The sequence below is a fragment of the Delphinapterus leucas genome, chromosome 6 (genome assembly GCF_059928025.1).
Source record: "Delphinapterus leucas isolate spDelLeu-1000000601 "Yukka" chromosome 6, BTC_Dleu_Yukka2, whole genome shotgun sequence".
Classification (NCBI taxonomy): domain Eukaryota; kingdom Metazoa; phylum Chordata; class Mammalia; order Artiodactyla; family Monodontidae; genus Delphinapterus; species Delphinapterus leucas.
This window is the reverse complement of record NC_143134.1, coordinates 20,953,621-20,972,598: the sequence shown is the minus strand read 5'-3', so window position 1 is coordinate 20,972,598 and position 18,978 is coordinate 20,953,621. Positions and strand designations below refer to the sequence as shown.

At 44.9% G+C, this 18,978-nt stretch overlaps 1 protein-coding gene across 1 annotated transcript; it reads right to left on the bottom strand.

Moving 5' to 3' along the window:
- Positions 1–9,063: 9,063 nt before the first annotated feature.
- Positions 9,064–13,323, bottom strand: NEFL (neurofilament light chain). The gene is made up of 4 exons (XM_022595038.3): positions 12,277–13,323; positions 11,140–11,264; positions 10,398–10,747; positions 9,064–9,760 (listed from the first exon to the last, which is right to left on the bottom strand). The coding sequence occupies exons 1-4, from the start codon at positions 13,321–13,323 to the stop codon at positions 9,618–9,620; spliced, it is 1,665 nt and encodes a 554-aa protein (XP_022450746.1). The 3' UTR covers positions 9,064–9,617.
- Between the last annotated feature and the right edge of the window lie 5,655 nt (positions 13,324–18,978).

Here is an 18,978-nt window from a genome sequence, read left to right as displayed (position 1 = left end):
TGTTTTCCTTACTAGAGCTTCTCACCACCCGCTCCTGAATCACTTGAGTATCTGGTTAAAATGTAGATTCTAGTTCAGCAGGCCTGGCGCGGGGCTAAGACTGTCTTTCTCACAAGCACCCAAGCGCTGCAAACGCAGCTGGTCCACGCTCTACTAAGGAGTCTGGACCACGCGGCTCCATGCGCGCCTGTGCTGCGGTACCTTCCGCGTGGTACCCTCTCCCCAGCTTCCACACCTACTGCAGCATGGCCACCGCCTCAGCGTCCGGCTTCTTTACCTTAAAATCGGATTTCAGAACGCCTTGAGCTCCAGGCCAGGCCTCAGTGGGGAGGGGCCACTGCTTAGAAGGACCGCGAGTGCCCCCTTCCTTGTTCGCGCCTGGGCTTCCGGAGACCCCCGCCTCCCACGATCTTTCCGCTAGCAGAGAAGAACCGGCGATAGAAGCTTCTCGAAAGAACCGCCCACCCTCCACCCAGCCCCACGCCCCTCCTTGCCGGGGCCGGAGCCCGGAGGCGCGCGCTGAGTTTCTGGCGATGCTCCGGGTGGCGCCCGCCCGGGGACGCAGTGGGCGCGGTGCCGCAGCGGACCTTTCTGCCGCGTCCTCCGGGCGGGGCGACCTGGGGAAAGATCTAGCAAAAAAGAGGATTCTGGGCGCCTCCCCCCTTCTTTTCCCCGCTCCATCCCCAAAAGACTAGGCTTCCTGATTGAAAAAAAAAAAAAAAATGTGTCACGCAGTCTGCTGTAAAGTATTTTAAGTCTCCGAACCTTACTATTTACAGGGGTGGCGTGGAGGTGAGGGTCTTAACTGAGAAAGACTTGGCCGCCCCGGCTTTTTGCACTTTTGCAGAGATCGCGTTCAGCAGGGTGATGCAGGCCGCCCGCAGGGCAAAGTTTCACGCAGAAAGAGCATCCTTGGGCTCCGCCTAGTCACAAGGCGGTAGAAGCAGCTTTTCAGGCCTTTGCCCTACAACTCCCCCGCCTCTAGCCCAGCCGGGAAAAAACTGGACCAGCGGCGTCAGGAGGCTGCGGTGGCTCCAAGGCAGAACTGAATGTGCAGAAACCCGAGGAAAATCAATGCCGTTAAAAAAAAAAAAGAAAGAAAGAAAGAAAAAAGTGATAGCAGAACGTTTTGATTTTTCAAAGCCCTTCAACTCAGCTCATTAGATTCTCACAGGCTAGGGAGGTTTGTTGTTGTCATAAAAATGTTTTAATGTTACATATTTCCAGTGTAATCCTAAAACACCATCAGATGTTCTCAGTCCTGTCTGGAAACACCCCCAGCTCTCCACAGAGGGGGCCCCAGCTTGGGCTGGCAGGAGTCCCTGGGGAGGAAGAAATGGGGGCCGATCCTGGAGGCCTTTCTTCTTCCCACCACACCGCGGGCAGGGGTGGGAGTGTCAGCGCATCTTGCTGCCAAGGGGGTCGGTTCTGGGACGATGAGAAAGATACCTTAATCTACAAACAGACCTCCATCTCCTCAGGAAATTGTTTTGCCAGTGGGTTAAAGGAAACACTCTTCTACTCATTTTGTTTAAATTATCCCTGAGTTTGAGCAGTGTTGTTTTACAGGTGGGCAGGGGAGGGGTGCAGGGCTGCAAGGCTTCTGAGTGCAACAGCAAGATGTCTGTCTTGCCCCTCTCAGAATAACAAGCTGAGGATACCGGGTCCAAATAATATCCACCCCCCGCCCAATAAAAACGGCTTTGCCTGAGGAGGGGCCATTTGTTGAAGGGCCGTGCCCCCCAGCAGTGCCCCCACCCCCAGAAGTGCCCCGTGGATGCTGTGGAAGCTGAAATCAGCTGACTCCCCATCCTCTGGAGACTTCGGAGAGCTCTCGGTGGCTAAAACACTTTCAGAAGTCACACTTCCTGGTTTCTGCTATTCAGGTGGGGTTGGGAGGAATTGAGGGCAGGACAGAAGGGAAACAGAACAAGCTGAGTCTCTGGCTCCTATATCCTTCCTTACCAGGTGCTCTAAGTCACCAACGTGGCCCTGGTTCACTTTTCAGGTCCCTCCCGTGGGCATAGGACATCAAGTGCAGTGTTGCCAGGGCTCTTGGTCTTCAGAACCCCGCCAACCCTGGAGGCCAGCTGACAAACACTGAGCGTCTGTGTCCTGAGAAGGTGGTGCATTTTACTCTCATCTCAGAATCGCCCTCTGATTTCACACTTCTGACACCAATTTTTCTGTCTTAAACTGAGAATGATTTGTGACTTACAGTTGAGATTCTCTCTCACACATATTCTTTTGTGTGTGTGTGTCTAGGTGGGGAGGAGAAAAAAAGGAGGGGGGGGCAATCTCTCTCCTGTGTTTTTTAACCTCTGAAGTAAAAAGGTGAGATTCTCCAGTGAATAAATGACTTGAAACAAACCAACAAGTCAGAATGAACAGATTATTCCTTCTTCTCAAGCCATGATTAGGTAAGATGCAGTTAGAGTTTTTAATGTAGGGTTTCTGTCTTTACTAGTGCACTAGATATAGAGCAAAAAGGGAATATTCATTGTGCTGCATCAAAGCATCCTGCTAGTTTTTGTTTTTAACAGTCATATCAGGAAATGGTCTATACTCCACATGAAATTAATACGGTTGTGGGGCAGTTATAGACTGAAAGAATGACACTTAGCTAAAAGCAAAGGGATTAATGGCCATCAATACACAAATAAAAATGTCTTTAATAGCTACCAGAAACCTGAGCCTCATGTACAGCATTTCAGTTTTTTTATAAAGGCATTTCATATTTAAGACTACTTGTAATCCATATAACTTTTGTTTATTAGACGTGTCCCGTTTAAACTCATGTGTGTATTAGAAGCTAAGGTATTCAAAAAAATCTAAGGTGCCAACTTGGATGGGTTTGACTATCTTACAAAACAGAAAACACTTTTATTTTTCTATCATAACTTACCTTAAGTCATGTATTAGCTGCCATTATATTTATCCCAGTTAACTAGAATAATATAATACATATTTCAAATGAATTAATGCGGGAAAGCTAAGGCCTTGAAGTACACTATGAAGCTTCACAGAAAAAAAATGCGGGGATACATATCAGGAACTATTGAAATGTACATAATACCCTTTGAACATATAATTCCACTCGGGAAATTACTAAAGAAATCCTTCATTAGAAGGACAAACCGAAGGTATCCATTAACTAAGATATTCATTGCCAGGCTGTCTATAATTTTCACAAACATATTTTTAAACTTAAACTAGGACACATGATCAAGTAAGAAAGAGTACACAGATGAGAACAATGGGGAAGAACATTTGAAGCTGAAATGGTTTCAGAATCTTTTGAGTGGATGATTGCTGTTCATAAAAGAAATAATCACATGCCCACGATCTTACGGTAGCCTCCAGTGATCTTCATAGTTGATGCTCCTGTCCCTGTGTAGTTCCCTCCCACGAAGGATCAGACAGACTGGTCTCTATGACAAGTAGAATACAGTGGTACTGATGGTGTGGGTCTTTCTAGACTAGGTCATCAGAGACATTGCAACGTCTGCCTTGCTTTCTTGGATGCCTTGCTCCAGGGGAGGCCAGCTGCCATGTTGTAAGGATCCTCAAGCATCTCCATGAAAAGGCCCACATGGAGAAGAAATTACCAGTCCAATGGGTGAGCCACCTTGAAGTAGTTTCTGAAGGCCTAACCAAGCCTTTGGATAACAGGAGCCTCACACAGCATCTGACTGCAACCCCTTTAGAGACCCAGAGCCAGAACATCCCAACCAAGCCACCCCCAAATTCCTGATCTGTGGAAACTAAGAAATAAGTGATTGAGATTGTTTTAAGCCACTAAGCTTTGGAGTTATTTGTTATGCAGCACTAGGTAACTAACACATACTGCATGTTAATTTCATGAAGTTACATAGTTATCAAAAAAAAAATACTGTTTACACCTTCCCCCCTCCATGCATTCATTCTGTCAGTAAAAAAAATACCTCAAAAATTTTCTAAATCATCCCACATCATGCCATCTCTACTGCTACTGCTCTAAGTCATCACACCATCTTCTCTTATTGGGACTAAAACAGCCTTTAAGTTAGTCTCTCTGATTCTTGCTTCTCTAAAGTCCATTCTCTGCACAGGAGCCAGAGTGGTCTTTATAAAACAGAAATCAGATCATGTCACCATCTGCTGCTTAACCCTTTCAAATTGCACAAGGAATAGAACCTAAACTCCTTGATCTATAAACCCCTGCATAATATGTCCTTTGCCTGCCTTTCTCAGTTCTATCTCCTACTCTCTCATTCTTAATGCTCACCAATGAGCTTAAGGCATTTTCCTGGGTTCAAACAAGCCAAGCTTCCACACTTGCTGTTCCGTCTGTCTGGAGCGCTCTTTCCCCAGATCATTGCATGTCTGGTTCAGAGCTAACGTCACTTATTTATTTGTTTATTTGTTCATTGCCTGTTCACACACACACACACACACACACACACACACACACACACCACTTTAGTCCCTGAAAGCTGGGATATTGTCTGCCTTATTCTTTGTGCCTAGAACAGTGCCTGGCACATAGTACATGATTAACACGTGTGGAATGAATGGACAAGCTATGTCAAATATACATAAATAGAAATAAAGTCTAAAGAAGAAAATATAAATGAAAATAATGATGACTGAATGGAGAAAATATGATTTTTTTCTTTTAAAATTTGTTTTTAATGTTGACATTTTATTATTTTTTTTAAAACCCTCCATATACAAATAATTATCTATGTTGAAGTAGAATTAAAAGGCTACCAATAGTCACTTTCTGGGGCTGCTGAAAATTTTTTACTTCTCATGATGCTTTACCTTTTATCTTTTTAGCTCTCATATAAGATTCTTCACTGGGAATTTTCTAGGGGATCTTAAACTGAAAATGCCAGTTCTGATGAACATTTTCCCAAGAGGAAAACATCCTGAATTCTGCACTGGAAGACCTTTCAAATATGAATCATGGCTGGAGCAATTCTGATCATTTACACCCAAGGGAGAAAGAATAAGTTGTTCATCCTGGCCATGTGCATGGAAAGTTCTCACAAATAATAAACCTTTTCCATTCTTGAAATATTTATTAAGATTCCCACTAAATGCAAGGCACTTTGCTAGGTATGGTGGGAGGAAACAAAGACACTTATTTGTTTAGTCACTGTTTACTCCCTTCCCAAAATGACTTGAAATATCTTACAACAAGAAGATATGCAAGAAGGAGTAGGAGGAGGAGGAAGGAGGAGGAAGAAAAGGAAAAGGAGAAGAAGAAACCATTGAGGACCAGTTAAATGTGAACACAACTAGAAAATTGTAACCAGGTAGAAGAATAACACCATGAGAACTGTTACCAAACCAAACTTGGGTCCGCTCTCCCAAGTTTTGCAGCAAAGCCAATCTACTCACACCAGGTTGTGGTGAAGGAAAGTATAGCGTTTATTGCAGCGCCAAGAAAGGAGAATGGGCAGCTAATGTTCAAAAGACCTGAACTCCCCAATGGCTTTCAGGAAATGGTTTTTAAAGACAGTGTGAGGGAGGCGGTTATAGGATGCATGATCCACTCGTGGACCTTCTTTTGATTGGGTGCTGGTGAGGTGACAGGGTAATGTTTTGGGAACCTCAATCATCAACCTTCTGGTTCCAACTGATCTGGGATCTACATGCTGGTGGTCAGCAGTTAACTTCTTCCACGTGGCGGGGGTTTCAGTGTCTTCAAAACAACTTAAGGATATGGCTCAGGATATTATCTGTTTTCCTTGAGGAGGTACTTAAGTTCTTTGACTTTGTTTTATGGCTAAACTATTATTATTTTGTCCTGTTTGACTGCTTTCCTTTGTTTCTGCATTTTCTCACTTCTCTGATTAAATTTGTTCTTTGGAGCTCAGGGGAGACCAAGGAGGCTAAAGCTTTTCTACAAACAAGAGGTGGGGGACAAGAAGCTGTGTCCCCCAGGAAGGCCCCGCAGGGTCCTGCACAGTTTGAGAAGCACATCCTGAAATTTGGTGATCCTTGAAGATAAATTTCAAATACATCTCTGTTTAAAATTTTTGCAGAGGAATTTATAGGGACATAAATAATCAAAGGAACTAAAGAAAAATTTAAGCATTCTAAGTAAACTTCAATGGAACACTGTGAATGTAGAAGTGCCCTTGAATTGTACAAAGACCGTAAGAATTCCAATAATTGTGTGAAAACCCCCAGGCTGCTGTCACAACACAAGCCTGTGAAAATATGCTCTGATTCCATGAGGATGCCTCCCAAGCTGAACTGCAAAGGAGAGTCAATGCAATATTTGGTTAAGAGCATGGACTTTAGAGCCATCCATCCTGGGAGGTTTGAATCTCAGCCTACCACAAACTAGCTATGTGACCTTGGTCAAGTCACCTAAAAATTCTTCATCCATAAAATGGGGAGGATAATCATACTGGACTGATAACATTGTCATAAGAAAGAAATTGATGAGGTAATACGTATAATGCACTTAGATTAGTGCCTGGGACACAGCAACTAGTCTGACAGCACTAGAATCTCCATGTAGGGAAAAAAGCAATCAAATTAATTGCTTATCAATTTAATGCTAGGAATGAAACTTTACACGAAGTTTAGCAATTCCCTTTAAGTGATGGACTTTAGTGTGGACATAATAGTGATATGCATGTTTCCTATTCAGCCATTTAGCCTGATCTTCTAAAAGTTTTTCAGGAACTTTTGAATCATGAATCTAGAGTGGATTTGAGAAATCAAGTGCTAAAGCCTTATGTAGCTAAGAAGATTGAAGCCAGAATGGGGATGCGGGTGGGGATGGCCAGCCCTCCATAACAAACAACACTAGAATTGGAATAGACACTTGATTTTTGGTTCTCTGCCCTTTCCACAAAGTGTTGACTAGACCAGGACTGATTATTGAACACTCTTGGCTTTCTAGTCATCCCGAAGGCATTTTAGTCTATCCAGAAGTTATTCATTCAATCGACATTTATTGTGCTCTACCATGGTAGGAACAATGCTGGATGCTGGGGAGCAGGAGGTCTGATTGCCATGCCTCTGAGGATCACTCTACAGCAGGGGACGCAGACACTAAATGATCATGGAAATAGATACCGATTATGACTGTGTAAAGCACTACATGTTCTTATAAACACATTTAATAAAGAAATTTGGCTCAGTCATGGAAGGCTTCCCCAAGGGAATGACAACTGAGCTGAAATCTGAGCAAGTTTGAGGGAAAAATAGAAAAAATGAGTGGTCCAGACAGAGAAATCAGCCGAAACCTTGCGGCAGGTGGGAGAACAGAGGGCCAGGGTGGCTGAAACACCAGTAGTAAGGGAGGGGTAAGGGGATATGCATAGGATGAAGTTCGAGATGTAGTTTGGGGTCAGGTCGCTCCAGGCCTTGAAGATCCCCTTAAAGATTTTGGTTTTTATATTAAAAGAAATGGGAAACTCTTGGAGGGGCATGATCAAAATGCACTTTTCTAAAGATTAGCTTACTCTAGTGTGCTGACTGAAGGAGGACAAGACATTGGGAGGTTCCTTAGAGTGGTGGTAGTGTAAACAGGAAAATGTGGATGGATCCAAGATACGTAGGCAGTAAAATCAATAGGACTTGGTGACAGATTAAACCAGAGGGATTGGGGAGAGGAAATGGGAGATATGACGTCATGCCCAGTCGCTGGTCTGCAAAACTGGATGGCTGAGGAGTGGTGTCATTGGCTAGGGGAGAGAATACAGAACGAGAACTAGAGTTTGGGGAGAGCAGGAGAGAGAGGGAGACTGGCCAAGGTACCACATTTGAGGAAATTGTTTTTAAAGACTTCAAATCCATTTAGTTTAGATTTTTCAGTATTTTATTATGGCACACAGGATAGAGTATGGTACAGTGTTCTTACTTCAAGAAATTCTCAAACCAACCAGCTCTTTCCATTTGCCTACTTTTTTTTACATGTAATTTGCATATATCTGAGCTTTACCATGTGCAGCATCCCATGTTTAATGAACACAAATGTGAAAAGCTTGGCTTCTGAGGCAACTCCTAGTCTTTACAGAAGTAAATGTACTGAGAATCTTCGTAATTCAAATCCATAGCATCATGGCAGATAAAGAAATACTTTACCTATTTGCTTTGGTGAGATATATTTAACTAGAAATACATAGTGTGATGTCATCAGGTAACTTTAAATGGAAACCACTTTGCTTTCAGATTAAATTCATGACCTTGAAGAGTTGTCTAAACAACAAATATTGAAAAGAATCAGCTGACAAAGCAATTGTGTAAGAACAGAAGCAGAACAGCGGATAATCAGTAATTTCGTCAACATTCCACATCAAATGCAAGAGCGAGAGCTTTCATAACTTTACAGTGAACAGGGAGCATGGATGGGGTGTGTATTTGATGCAATGTCCAACCAGTTAGAGCTATCATTGAAATCCGAATATTTCCCAGTAAAGACATGCAGAGCGATGGCAATGCAACATACAAGCATATAATCCCCCCTTTAGTGACTGATCACAATTTCATTATCTGTTATCTGTAGTGCTTAAAAAGTTTAAAATAGGTGGCATAAAGGCTATTAACTTGAGGCAACACAATTAAGCTAACAACACAGTCATAAGCTCAGGATTGCAGGCAACATGTTTGCAATGGCAAATAAACTTTGATATTCTTACTCCATCCAAAATTATACAGAGATAATAAATTATTCCTTCTGATTGTATCATTTGCTTGGGTTTCAGCTGCTGCTCATGACAATATATTTTAAATGTGGTTATAGTGCTAGGTGGGTTAGGGTTATGGGATTCATATTCTATCCATACTGCATTTATTATTACATACTAGTGTTAAAGTTACCTGTTTACCATAGAGCGTATATTTATCACATAATTTCAGAATGGCCTCCAAGAAAGCCACTCCCAACATTATATAGGACACTTATGGGGCATAGTATATAGCTATTTATCAAAGAAAACCCCAGAGATTCTCATTTACTCGAGCTTATTATCAGTAAACTTTTTGAGGGGAGAGATTTCATGAATGCTCATGACCTAGTTGCATCCTCAGAATTACCAATTAAGGGGGGGGGGAAATGCATTGTTAAAATTTTGACTTAAAAAAATTTGGAGGTCAATAGCCCACTTCTATGTGTCTTATATTGGTGCCTTCTTTAAGATATTCGAATTAAGTCAACAACCACAGCAAGGAATGTCATCCAGTGTAACTTTATTTACTATTTATTAGCACATAATTCAAGGCCTTTAATTTCTAACCACCAAAGGTTCGAAGGACTATTTTTTTTCCATGACGTTTAACATTAACATTAGTGAATTCATTTATTCAGGGTTTGTTTTTTTTTTATTGTAAACATCTGAATTTTTCACATTGCCATAGATCCTGAACTCATAAGCGTGGACCATGCACAGGCTGGCAGCAAGCCAGGAAGCCACTCTGCAAGCAAACAGATACTCTGCGGAAGGAGAAAAGTCATAGCACAACATTTAATGCCCAACCTAAGTCATCTCAGAATTATACATATATTGACTTCTTAATTCATATAGTATCTGCAACTCAACTGGTTGGTTGGTGATGGGATTGACCTGATTTCAGGAGAATTATTCCTGGAATAGTTAAGGAAAGGGGGTTCAATCTTTCTTCTTAGTGGCTTGTTCCTCCCCAGCACCTTCATCTTTTTTTTCCTCCTCCTCAGCTTCTTTGGTTTCTTCTGCTTCTTTGCCTTCACCTCCTTCTTCTTCCTCCTTTGCCTTCTCAGATTCTTCCTTGGCAGCTTTAACATAAAAAGCAAATGTACAAACTCCAAATGCAGCGTGAGTCCAATCAAAACATTTCTGCTAAGGTTTTGTGGAGAAACACAAATGTCAAAATACTTCCCCCAAACCTCTCAGCTCCTTTCTCCCAAAATACATGCAACTGACAATGCCTGCCGGGAATAATTTGCCACTGAACACATATTTAAATAGAATGAGATTATGTCTAGGTACTGGATGCTCTGCTCTCCTCCAGGACCTTGGTTTTCTTTTATTGTGTGTTTGGTGTTCATTTTTGTTCTTTAGGACACCAAATGACTGAGTTAAATGAATGGATTTTAAAATGTTTAATTAGGAATAAAAAGACAGCAGGAGGAGAATTTTTTTTTTTTAAGTTCTTTTCAAAAAAGTACCAAGCTAATTAGAGATGTGTGTCTCTGGGAGGCCAGCCAATCTGAGAAATGACGTGCTTATCACTAAAGGTCTCTTGAAGCAATAGATCAATGTATTATTTAAGATTCTAAACTCATGTATGAATAAAACTTCCTTGGCATAAGCAAGGCTTCATTTATCTTATCAATGTCCTAACAAATATTCATGCCCCGGCTGAACCTGGAGTTGCAGGGTGGGTTTGGTTTGGTTTGGTTTTAATCCTACCTTCTTCCTCTTGGGCTCCCTCCTCTTCAGCCTCAGCTTCAGCCTCCGCCTCCGCCTCCGCCTCAGCCTCTTCCTTCTTCTCCTCCGCCTCAGCTTCTCCTTCAGAGGGGGGCTGGTCCTTGGCTTCCTCAGCTTTCGCAGGCTCGATGGTCTCCTCCACCTCGATCTGCTCCTCCTGGACGTGGCTGGTGTAGTAAGATGGGAAGGAGCGGGCGGACATCAAGTAGGAGCTGGTCTGTAAACCACCATAGGCAGATCGGCCAAAGACCTGGGAGCTCTGGGAGTAGCCGCTCGTTATGCTGCCCACGCTGGTGAAACTGAGCCGGGTCTCCTCACCTTCCAAGAGTTTCCTGGGGGAGGCAGGGAGAGGGTGGGGTTAACAATCATGAACACAGGAAGTGTGCTGAGCCCAACAACCAACACCTTCCCCAGTGCCACCCTGAAAGCCAAAGGCAGGGTTGGAAATTATCAGAACTTAGTAACTGGGGATGTTGTGACTGAGACCAGGAAAAAACCAAAAACCCCAAAAACACCTTAAAATAACCCTGTCTGTTAGACTTTAAATGTAATGGGAAGCTAAGAACAGGTCTCATTATTACAGGATAAATTCTCTTGGAAAAGGCCAAAAGGTGAACACAATCATTTCAAAGGACTATTTTTGAAGATTTCTGATTCAACAGAAAGGAAGTCTGATTTCCTTCCTAAGGTTGAAGGGCTGCTACCTTTGCCCCTCCATTTTTACCTGTAAGCTGCAATCTCAATGTCCAAAGCCATCTTCACATTGAGGAGGTCTTGGTATTCCTTGAGGTATCTTGCCATTTCACCCTTTGTGGTTCTCAATTCATTTTCCAATTTGTTGATTGTGTCCTGTTGGAAGACAAAAAAAAAATACAAGCGTAAATCCTTACTGCTATTACTTTACTATAGCTGCAAGGGCATAGTTTTAATTAAAATCAAAGTGCACACCTTAGATAAAACCTCCCCTGAAACAACGGCCTTTTCTCTTTTTAAACCTTTCTTTGCTTGCCTAAAAAAATCCAGCTTCATAAAGCATGAGATGAAAGCAAAAAATTATTTAAAAAAAACTAATAGAAGAATTTTTTTTTGTTTTTGTTAATTACTACAGTCTAATGATTATCATAAAATGCCTGCAAGGAACTAAACAGATTTGTTTTTTTGAAAACTTTGTTTCTCATTCACTGACTAACTCTATCCAGGTTACATACAAGAAATCCACTTCTTTATAGGAGAAGGAAGTAGATAAATTTAATTTTTTTTATTTTCTCTAAAATATTTTCTATGTATCTATATTATTTTCTCTTCTCTCCAGAAAATGGAGAAAAAGAAACGTTTTACTATGACCATCATTACCTGCTACAATTTTGACTGTATTCCTGTCTACCTGCTATGCGAAGGGAGCGGTTGGTAAAATTAGTCTGAAATCATGCTGGTCACAGAACTAATGGGAGTTCGTCGCTGTGTCTATTAATCAGATGGTCCAATCTGTGCAGCAAAGCAACTTGTGAATTCAGGACAGCAGAGAGGCAGGCCAGAGGCAACGCCCTGCTCGCATCCCTTCTCCCACCCCACCCAACCCCCTGCAGGGCTGGGCAGCTTTAATGCGCAACAGAGATTCAACTGCACCCTGCACGTCTTCGCAGACTGCGGTGGCGCCCGCACCCCGCCCTCCAACTGCCCCACCCGCTCCCACACAGCCTCCAAGGAGACAAGTTCTACCCCCTAACAGCTGCATGCAGATGCCTCATTTCTAAACCCCACTTTCTAGGCGCGCCCTCCACTCTCCCCCCACCCCCCGCCCATCCTAACTCGATTCTGCAGCCCCCTCCCCGCCTCCACAGTGTTTTGCCCGGTGCCATACCTGCATAGCACTAATGTCGGCGTTCTGCTTGTCCTCCAGCTCCTGCAGCTGCTTCTCCAGCGCTTCGTTCATGCCCCGGCATGCTTCGATCTCCAGGGTCTTGGCCTTTAGCAGGCGGCGGCTCTCGGACACCTCGTCCTTGGCGGCGCGCACCGCATCGGTGTTCTTGGCGGCGCTCTCGGTCAGCACGGTGAAGCGGCTCTTGAACCACTCTTCGGCATTCTGCATGTTCTTGGCGGCCAGCTTCTCATACTGGGCGCGGATGTCCTTGAGCGCGGCGGAGAGGTCGGGCTTGGAGGACACATCCATCTCCACGGAGATCTGCGCGTACTGGATCTGCGCCTGCAGCTCGGCGATCTCCTCTTCGTGCACTTTCTTCAGAAAAGCGATTTCGTCCATCAGGCTGTCGATGCGCTTTTCGAGCTCGGCGCGGGCGAGAGCCGCTTCGTCGGCCCCTTTGCGCGCTTCCATCAGCCGGCCCTCTGCGTCCTCACGGCTCAGCACCTCCTCTTCGTAGCGCGCCTGCAGGTTGCGCAGAGTCTCCTCCAGCCCTTCGCGCTCGCCCTGCAGCGCCTGCTTCTCGTTGGTGGCGTCTTCCGCCGCCAGGCGCAGGTCGCGGATCTCCTGCTCGTACAGCACCCGGAAGCGGGACGGCTCGGAGTGCTTCTGGCGCAGCACCAGCAGCTCGGCTTCCAGGACCTTGTTCTGCTGCTCCAGCTCGTGCACGCGCTCGATGAAGCTAGCGAAGCGGTCGTTGAGGTCCTGCAGCTGCGCCTTCTCCTGGGTGCGGATTGACTTGAGGTCGTTGCTGATGGCGGCTACCTGGCTCAGGTCGAGGTTCTCGAGACTGGGCAACAAGGAGCCGGAGCTGGAGGAGTAGCTGCGGCGCACGGACAGCGAGGAGGAGACGGGCGCCGAGTAGCTGGAGTAAGCGGAGCGCGCGGTGCTGTAGCCGCTGCGCACGCTGGAGATGTGCACCCGGGGCGTCTCCACATAGCGCCGTTTGTAGGAAGTCGAGTAGTACGGCTCAAAGCTGAAGGAACTCATGTTGGCGGTCGGTGCCCCTCTGGCCGGCGGCGGAGATGGGGGCCTAGAGAGAAGAACGGGGGAGAGAGGGAGAGGGGAGGATGGATGGCTGTGTGCAGTTCGGCTCTGTCCTGCCACCCGTATTTATACTCGGAGAGGATTCTGACGCAGCCTTAGATCGATCACTGCGCGCCGGGCCAGAGGGGGCAGAGCGCTGCTGCAGCCGAGGGGAGGATTCTGCGCAAAAGGAAGGCGGGGGCGAGCCACAGGCCGCGAGGATGCTGCGGCTTCGTCCTCTGCACTTTTCTCTGAAGGCTTCTGTTTTCTGTGAGACCCCGTACCCCCTCACTCATTTCCTTTCCCTACCCCCACCCCATCCTACTTATTCCTTGATCCCTGTATCACTCGGATTCGATCGTGACCCCAATAACAAGTTCTCATTCCCTACTGACACCTTAGTTTTCCATATGCCTGGAACCTCGGAGACACCCTCCCCCTCCCCGTCGCTCCTTCCCCACCAGGGGTCATCATACCCCCGGTGTTTATGGTGACATTGCAGTGCCTCCAGGGCATTGGAGATACAAAAGATTGTCCCAGGTTGCATGTATGCGGCATATATGGAGGAAAGTTTTCTATTTCTTTGTAGCTGTTTCTGGCACTTTCTTTAATTTGTGTTCCTTTCTCCTGGTTATTTTTCTTTTTCCTTAGTGCGCTCCTTCTACACACACACACACACACACACACACACGTGGAACTGGGGCACTGCAGGTGTTGATTTTAGCATTTCTAAACCCTTAGAGCAGTTCCTATCAGCCTTGTAGTGTTACTAGATTTTCTCATTTCTTTCCGAGGAACGAAGCCTCGCATACTTTGGGCGTGTTGAAGCGTGTAGGTGGAGGAGTTTGAGCTAGCTGCGGAGAAAACCGATGTGCAAAAAGACAGCAGCCAGCACTGCAGCGGGGAACTTCAGACTGTCACACGTTGCCTGTATCTCCTTCATCAAGATAAATTCCTGCTCGACACCGACAACTCCATCACATTAGAAGCCCCTTTGCCTCTTTTTACACCCGTGTAGCGCCCAACCTGATGATTTCAACAAGCCACGCAGGTGGCTGATTTTCAGAGGGAAGCTGCTGCTGCCTCCCGGAGCGCGGAGCGCGGAGCGCGTCTCCAGGGAGCAGAACTCGGACCAGAGACGTCTCGTTCTGGGGCGGGCAGAAAATAGCCGTGTGGTTCTTACCCCCGAGTCACTCTGATAAACACATAACAGGCACAGTCCGAAATCCATGGATTTCTTTTAGGGAACACCCAGGGAGCTGAAACAGTGTGCACGCCGTAATGCACATTGATACAGCCCTGCGGTTTACAGAGCGTTTTCACGCACATGATGTTAGGAAGTCCTCCGGTTGCAGGGAGGGATTGCAGAGATATACACCTAAGATTTTTCTAAGCAAGCATTTAATTTTTGTTTTCTTTGGGTAAGAGTAGCATTTGAGGTGCAGCATACTGATATTTTTTTAAAAGAGGCAAACGAAGGGGAGACATGAGAGATTTTAAACAGAGAAGCCGGCATCGCTTTCCCTGTGATGCTGAGAGGGCGAAGGACTTGGAGCGGATACCACAGATGCTCCCGGAGCAACTGCAATCCCCTCCCCGCGACAGGAGGGTGGGAGTGGGATAAGGCTTAACTCCTGAGGTCCTCTGTACCTAAAAAACCTTTCCTTCTTCGTGGTAGAGGAAAAGACTGCAGCAGAGAACTTGCATGGGGTTTCTAAAGAATCTTTAAGGTCTCAAATAATGAGACTTTAGAAACATTACCATTGGTAGTTTAAAACTATCAAGAGGTCCATCCACACTCAATCATTCTAGGATTTCAAGCTGAGGCTGTCCTGCATTTTGCTTGGCCCTGGCAGCACTCATTCTGATGACTTTTTACAGTCTATACATCTTTGGTCTTCGCATTGATCAGGGATTCAGCGGAGGGAAAGGCTTCTCGGGGTGGTGGGAAGAAGCTAAGTAAGCCATATTTTTGTCTGCTCCCAGTTACCCATATGTGGATGACAAGTGGCAGAATGGATTTTTTTTTTTTAACCTGCCCCATTAAAACCACATTGTTTCACACTCGCTCTGTGTGAGTCCACCTACACCACACTCTTAGGTATTCACGAGTTCATTTCTTTTGTGCCAGCTCCCTTCCCTCAGTTTCGGGTCACCCTCAGAGATCTTAAGCTCGTCAGTGTTTTGGCCAAGACTCCTGGCTGAAGACTGACTGCAGAGGAAGCTGCTCAGAAAGAGGGAGGTGGCTGATAGATGCTGCAGGGGCCGTGAGATGCTGCAGGAAGAAGAAACCTGTGGGCCTCTGCTGCTGTCCTTTGGGCAGCTGAAAAGAAAGGCACCCTGGAGTGTGAAGGGTAGGAATGGGAGCGCAGGGACCCTTGCCTTTGTTGAACCTGGTGAACAGGGGGTGGGGAAAGGGGCAGATCTTCTGTATTTATGAATATAGACTTCTGGTCTTGAATTTCAATAGCTCCACTACAGCTTTGCTTTAGAGGAGCTCCCGGATGCAGCCCAGGTCTGAGTGTTGGTGACCCTACCTTAAGCCTTCCTCTGCTAGGTACCTGCTGCTTTTTAAAATATTCTGCCCAGCCACCCTCCTTTTTAACTCTTTGCTCTGAATACCCATGTGGCATTGGCCCTACGTGTCAAAGCAAAGGTAAGATGAACAACTTTAGAAAATCTGCTTAAAAAAAGAATCTTGACTTTCCTTCCCTTACCACAAACGTTTCTGCATTAGTGTTTTTCACAGGGGTGTCGTTATTTCTTTAGAAGGCTTTGGGGTCTTGTTACACCCTCGTGCATTTGTTCCACTTTAAACACATTCTCCAACAACATGAAGTTGGTTGAGGGCTGCCAACAAAACACACTCCTAGGAAATAAAAATTACTTTAAAAATAAACAGGCAAGTATGTTGATGAAACTCATTCATAGAATTTCTACTACTCTGGTTATCCTTAATAGCTCTGTAATTCCCCTAAATGACTGTTTGAAGCAGTTCAGTTTAAAAGTAAAATGTATTAACATTACCACAGAGCTCGTAAAATATAACTCTTAGAACCACCGAAAAAATCTTCCTCCTCTAGTGCCAAGAGAGTCAGAAGCTTCAGATGGATAGGACCTGGTGACTTTCATTTCATTATTCTAAAACACTTTGGCACACAGGAAATTCTGTATCGGCATTTGTTTTGAAAAGCTGAGCTCTAGGCTGAAATTCTTATGAGGCAGGTCTCGTGAGAACATCAGTCCTTGGGTCAAGAGAGCAAAGTTCTCCTGCCACCAGTGAGCTGCGGAAATAGCCCTCATCCGTAACAGCAGACGGGTCTCTATACTCTTCCCCATCGGGTAGATACATCATTGTCAGCAAAGTCGGCATCAGTCTGTCCGTGCGAGGAGGGATGAAGGAAATAAATACGTGCAGGATGCCTGCCCTATGACAGGCATTTGATATCTATTATTTAATAACCCCCAGATCCCCATGAAAGGGGTTATTGTTTATTCTGAGCAAATAGCTGAGGCCCAGAGAGGTTAAGTAATGTGCCAACTCACACAGCTACTCCACACCTAAGCTCAATTCGCTTCCAGCCTGAGTAGGGCTCTACTCATTACACGTGCTGCAGCCAATGGCATTTGCTGCTTCCACATGTTTCGGTGGAAGTTGATAATTGTACGCTGCAGTCTCTGTGCGTGTGGTAAACCACTCATGTTGGGGAGAGACAAATGTGAACTGATTTATACCACGAAGAAATTGTTAATGAGCGCGTTTTATTTGGACAGCTAGTGGTGGCAATAAACTGTAAAATTATTGTAGGTTTCTTAAGAGTGCCAATGTAAAATAAAGTGGAAGCTACCAGTAGAACGTGACACATAACTGATGTGACTTTTTAGACACGCCTCTAAACATCAGTTTACAAAACACCCTTTCTGGAATGAATGACCTAAATGCGACCTTAGCTGATTTAAACTCTTTAGAATAACTATATTATGACATCCACCTTTTTACTAATTAAAATACTGTCATATTCCACTCCTGTAAATAGGTTCTCTTTAGCAAAATGACCTTAAAAATTTCTCTAAAGAATAAAAGAACAAACGCTGGCACCCAACATCTCATCATTGAAGTTTATCATGCTTTCTCCAAATCTTTACCTTTTTAGAAAGAAATACGAGTAAAATCAACAGAAAATGTATAGTGTGTGGAAACCACAAATATATTTCCTCTCTGCTTTTTATAACCAGTTTATTTCTTTATATATTATGCTCACCATAGGAGTCATAATACATGAATCTCCCCATCTCTTGGGAAATATATTTGAAAGAAAACCCTCCCCTTGTAACATAAAATATGACTAATTTTACAGCATCACATTTTGAAGTAATGCATCGTGAAGTGTGCCATGCAGCTATATAAAATGTAGAAGGCAAGGGGGACGGGAATGTCATTTGAATACATTAAAAATGAAAAGCACAATTATATTTAGAACACATGCAATATTAGAAATGACAGGAAGTTGCTGTTGTCCAAGCAGAAATGATGTTCATAGGTTGTTTAAACTCCTAAATGCTTGCTGCACGGAACTGGCCAAGGTAATGTATGTTCTCCCCAGAGGCCTGTTCCACAGTGCCTTGCCCTTAATCACAGTCACCAGCCACAGATGTTAGAGGGTATGGTGCAGACCTTAAGGGGCTTCATTTGCGGTCATTTCAGGCAGGTCACAGCCCTATCGGTCCCAACCAATAGTACTAACCCTGTTTGTTGAGTTGTGCTTTCCTGACTGCGAGGAAATACATGCTGCTTCTGCAATTTGAGTAGCAGCTAGCCACAAAAACATGCCATGTGGCACCTGGATTTCTTTGCTGACCTTTACAGTGGTTTAATAAATCAGTCGGAGGAATGTGAGGTTTACTGTTTGCAAAGACAGTGTATAAGCATTTCCATCTGCAAGAGACAAAGGCCCGAGGTTGGCTCTTTCACAGCCAGGCTAGAGCCCAGCCAGAGCAGCGGTTCACTTCACTGCTGCAGGAATGCAGCAAATGCTGCTGCAGAGCTGCTCGTGGGCGGATCCCTGGGTTCCTCCAGTACAGCAGACAGGCTGCTGGCACCAGGATATATAACGTTTGGTGTCTGGTAAGTTGAACATATAAGAGACTGTCTGGATTAGAAAAGCAAAACTGGATTGTGTCTAAATGACTTATTGATTGATTAAATAACTCTTTGTGTTCATCCATTGAGTCACCGAATGCCGTTGGAACACTTGCAATGTGCACAAGTCCGTCTAAGTGCCAGGGGAGGTGGGGGAGTGTAGGGACTTATGGCAGAGTCCTGTCTCCAAGGGCTTGAAAAATACCTGAGCACAATAAAAAGACCAGCTACTGATATACACAACATGGACGAATCTCAAAACCAGTATACTGGGGGCTTCCCTGGTGGCGCAGTGGTTGAGAGTCCGCCTGCCGATGCAAGGGACACGGGTTCATGTCCCGGTCCGGGAAGATCCCACATGCCACAGAGCGGCTGGGCCCGTGAGCCATGGCTGCTGAACCTGCGTGTCCGGGGCCTGTGCTCTGCAACGGGAGAGGCCACAACAGTGAGACACCCACATACCGCCAAAAAAAAAAAAA

Coding starts and splice junctions, on each gene's coding strand:
- NEFL (XM_022595038.3), bottom strand. CDS start 13,323: ATGAGTTCCTTCAGCTTTGAGCCGTACTACTCGACTTCCTACAAACGG. Junction 11,265..12,276: donor CCGACATTAGTGCTATGCAG/GTATGGCACCGG, acceptor GTCTTCCAACAG/GACACAATCAACAAATTGGA. Junction 9,761..10,397: donor GGGAGCCCAAGAGGAAGAAG/GTAGGATTAAAA, acceptor TTTATGTTAAAG/CTGCCAAGGAAGAATCTGAG.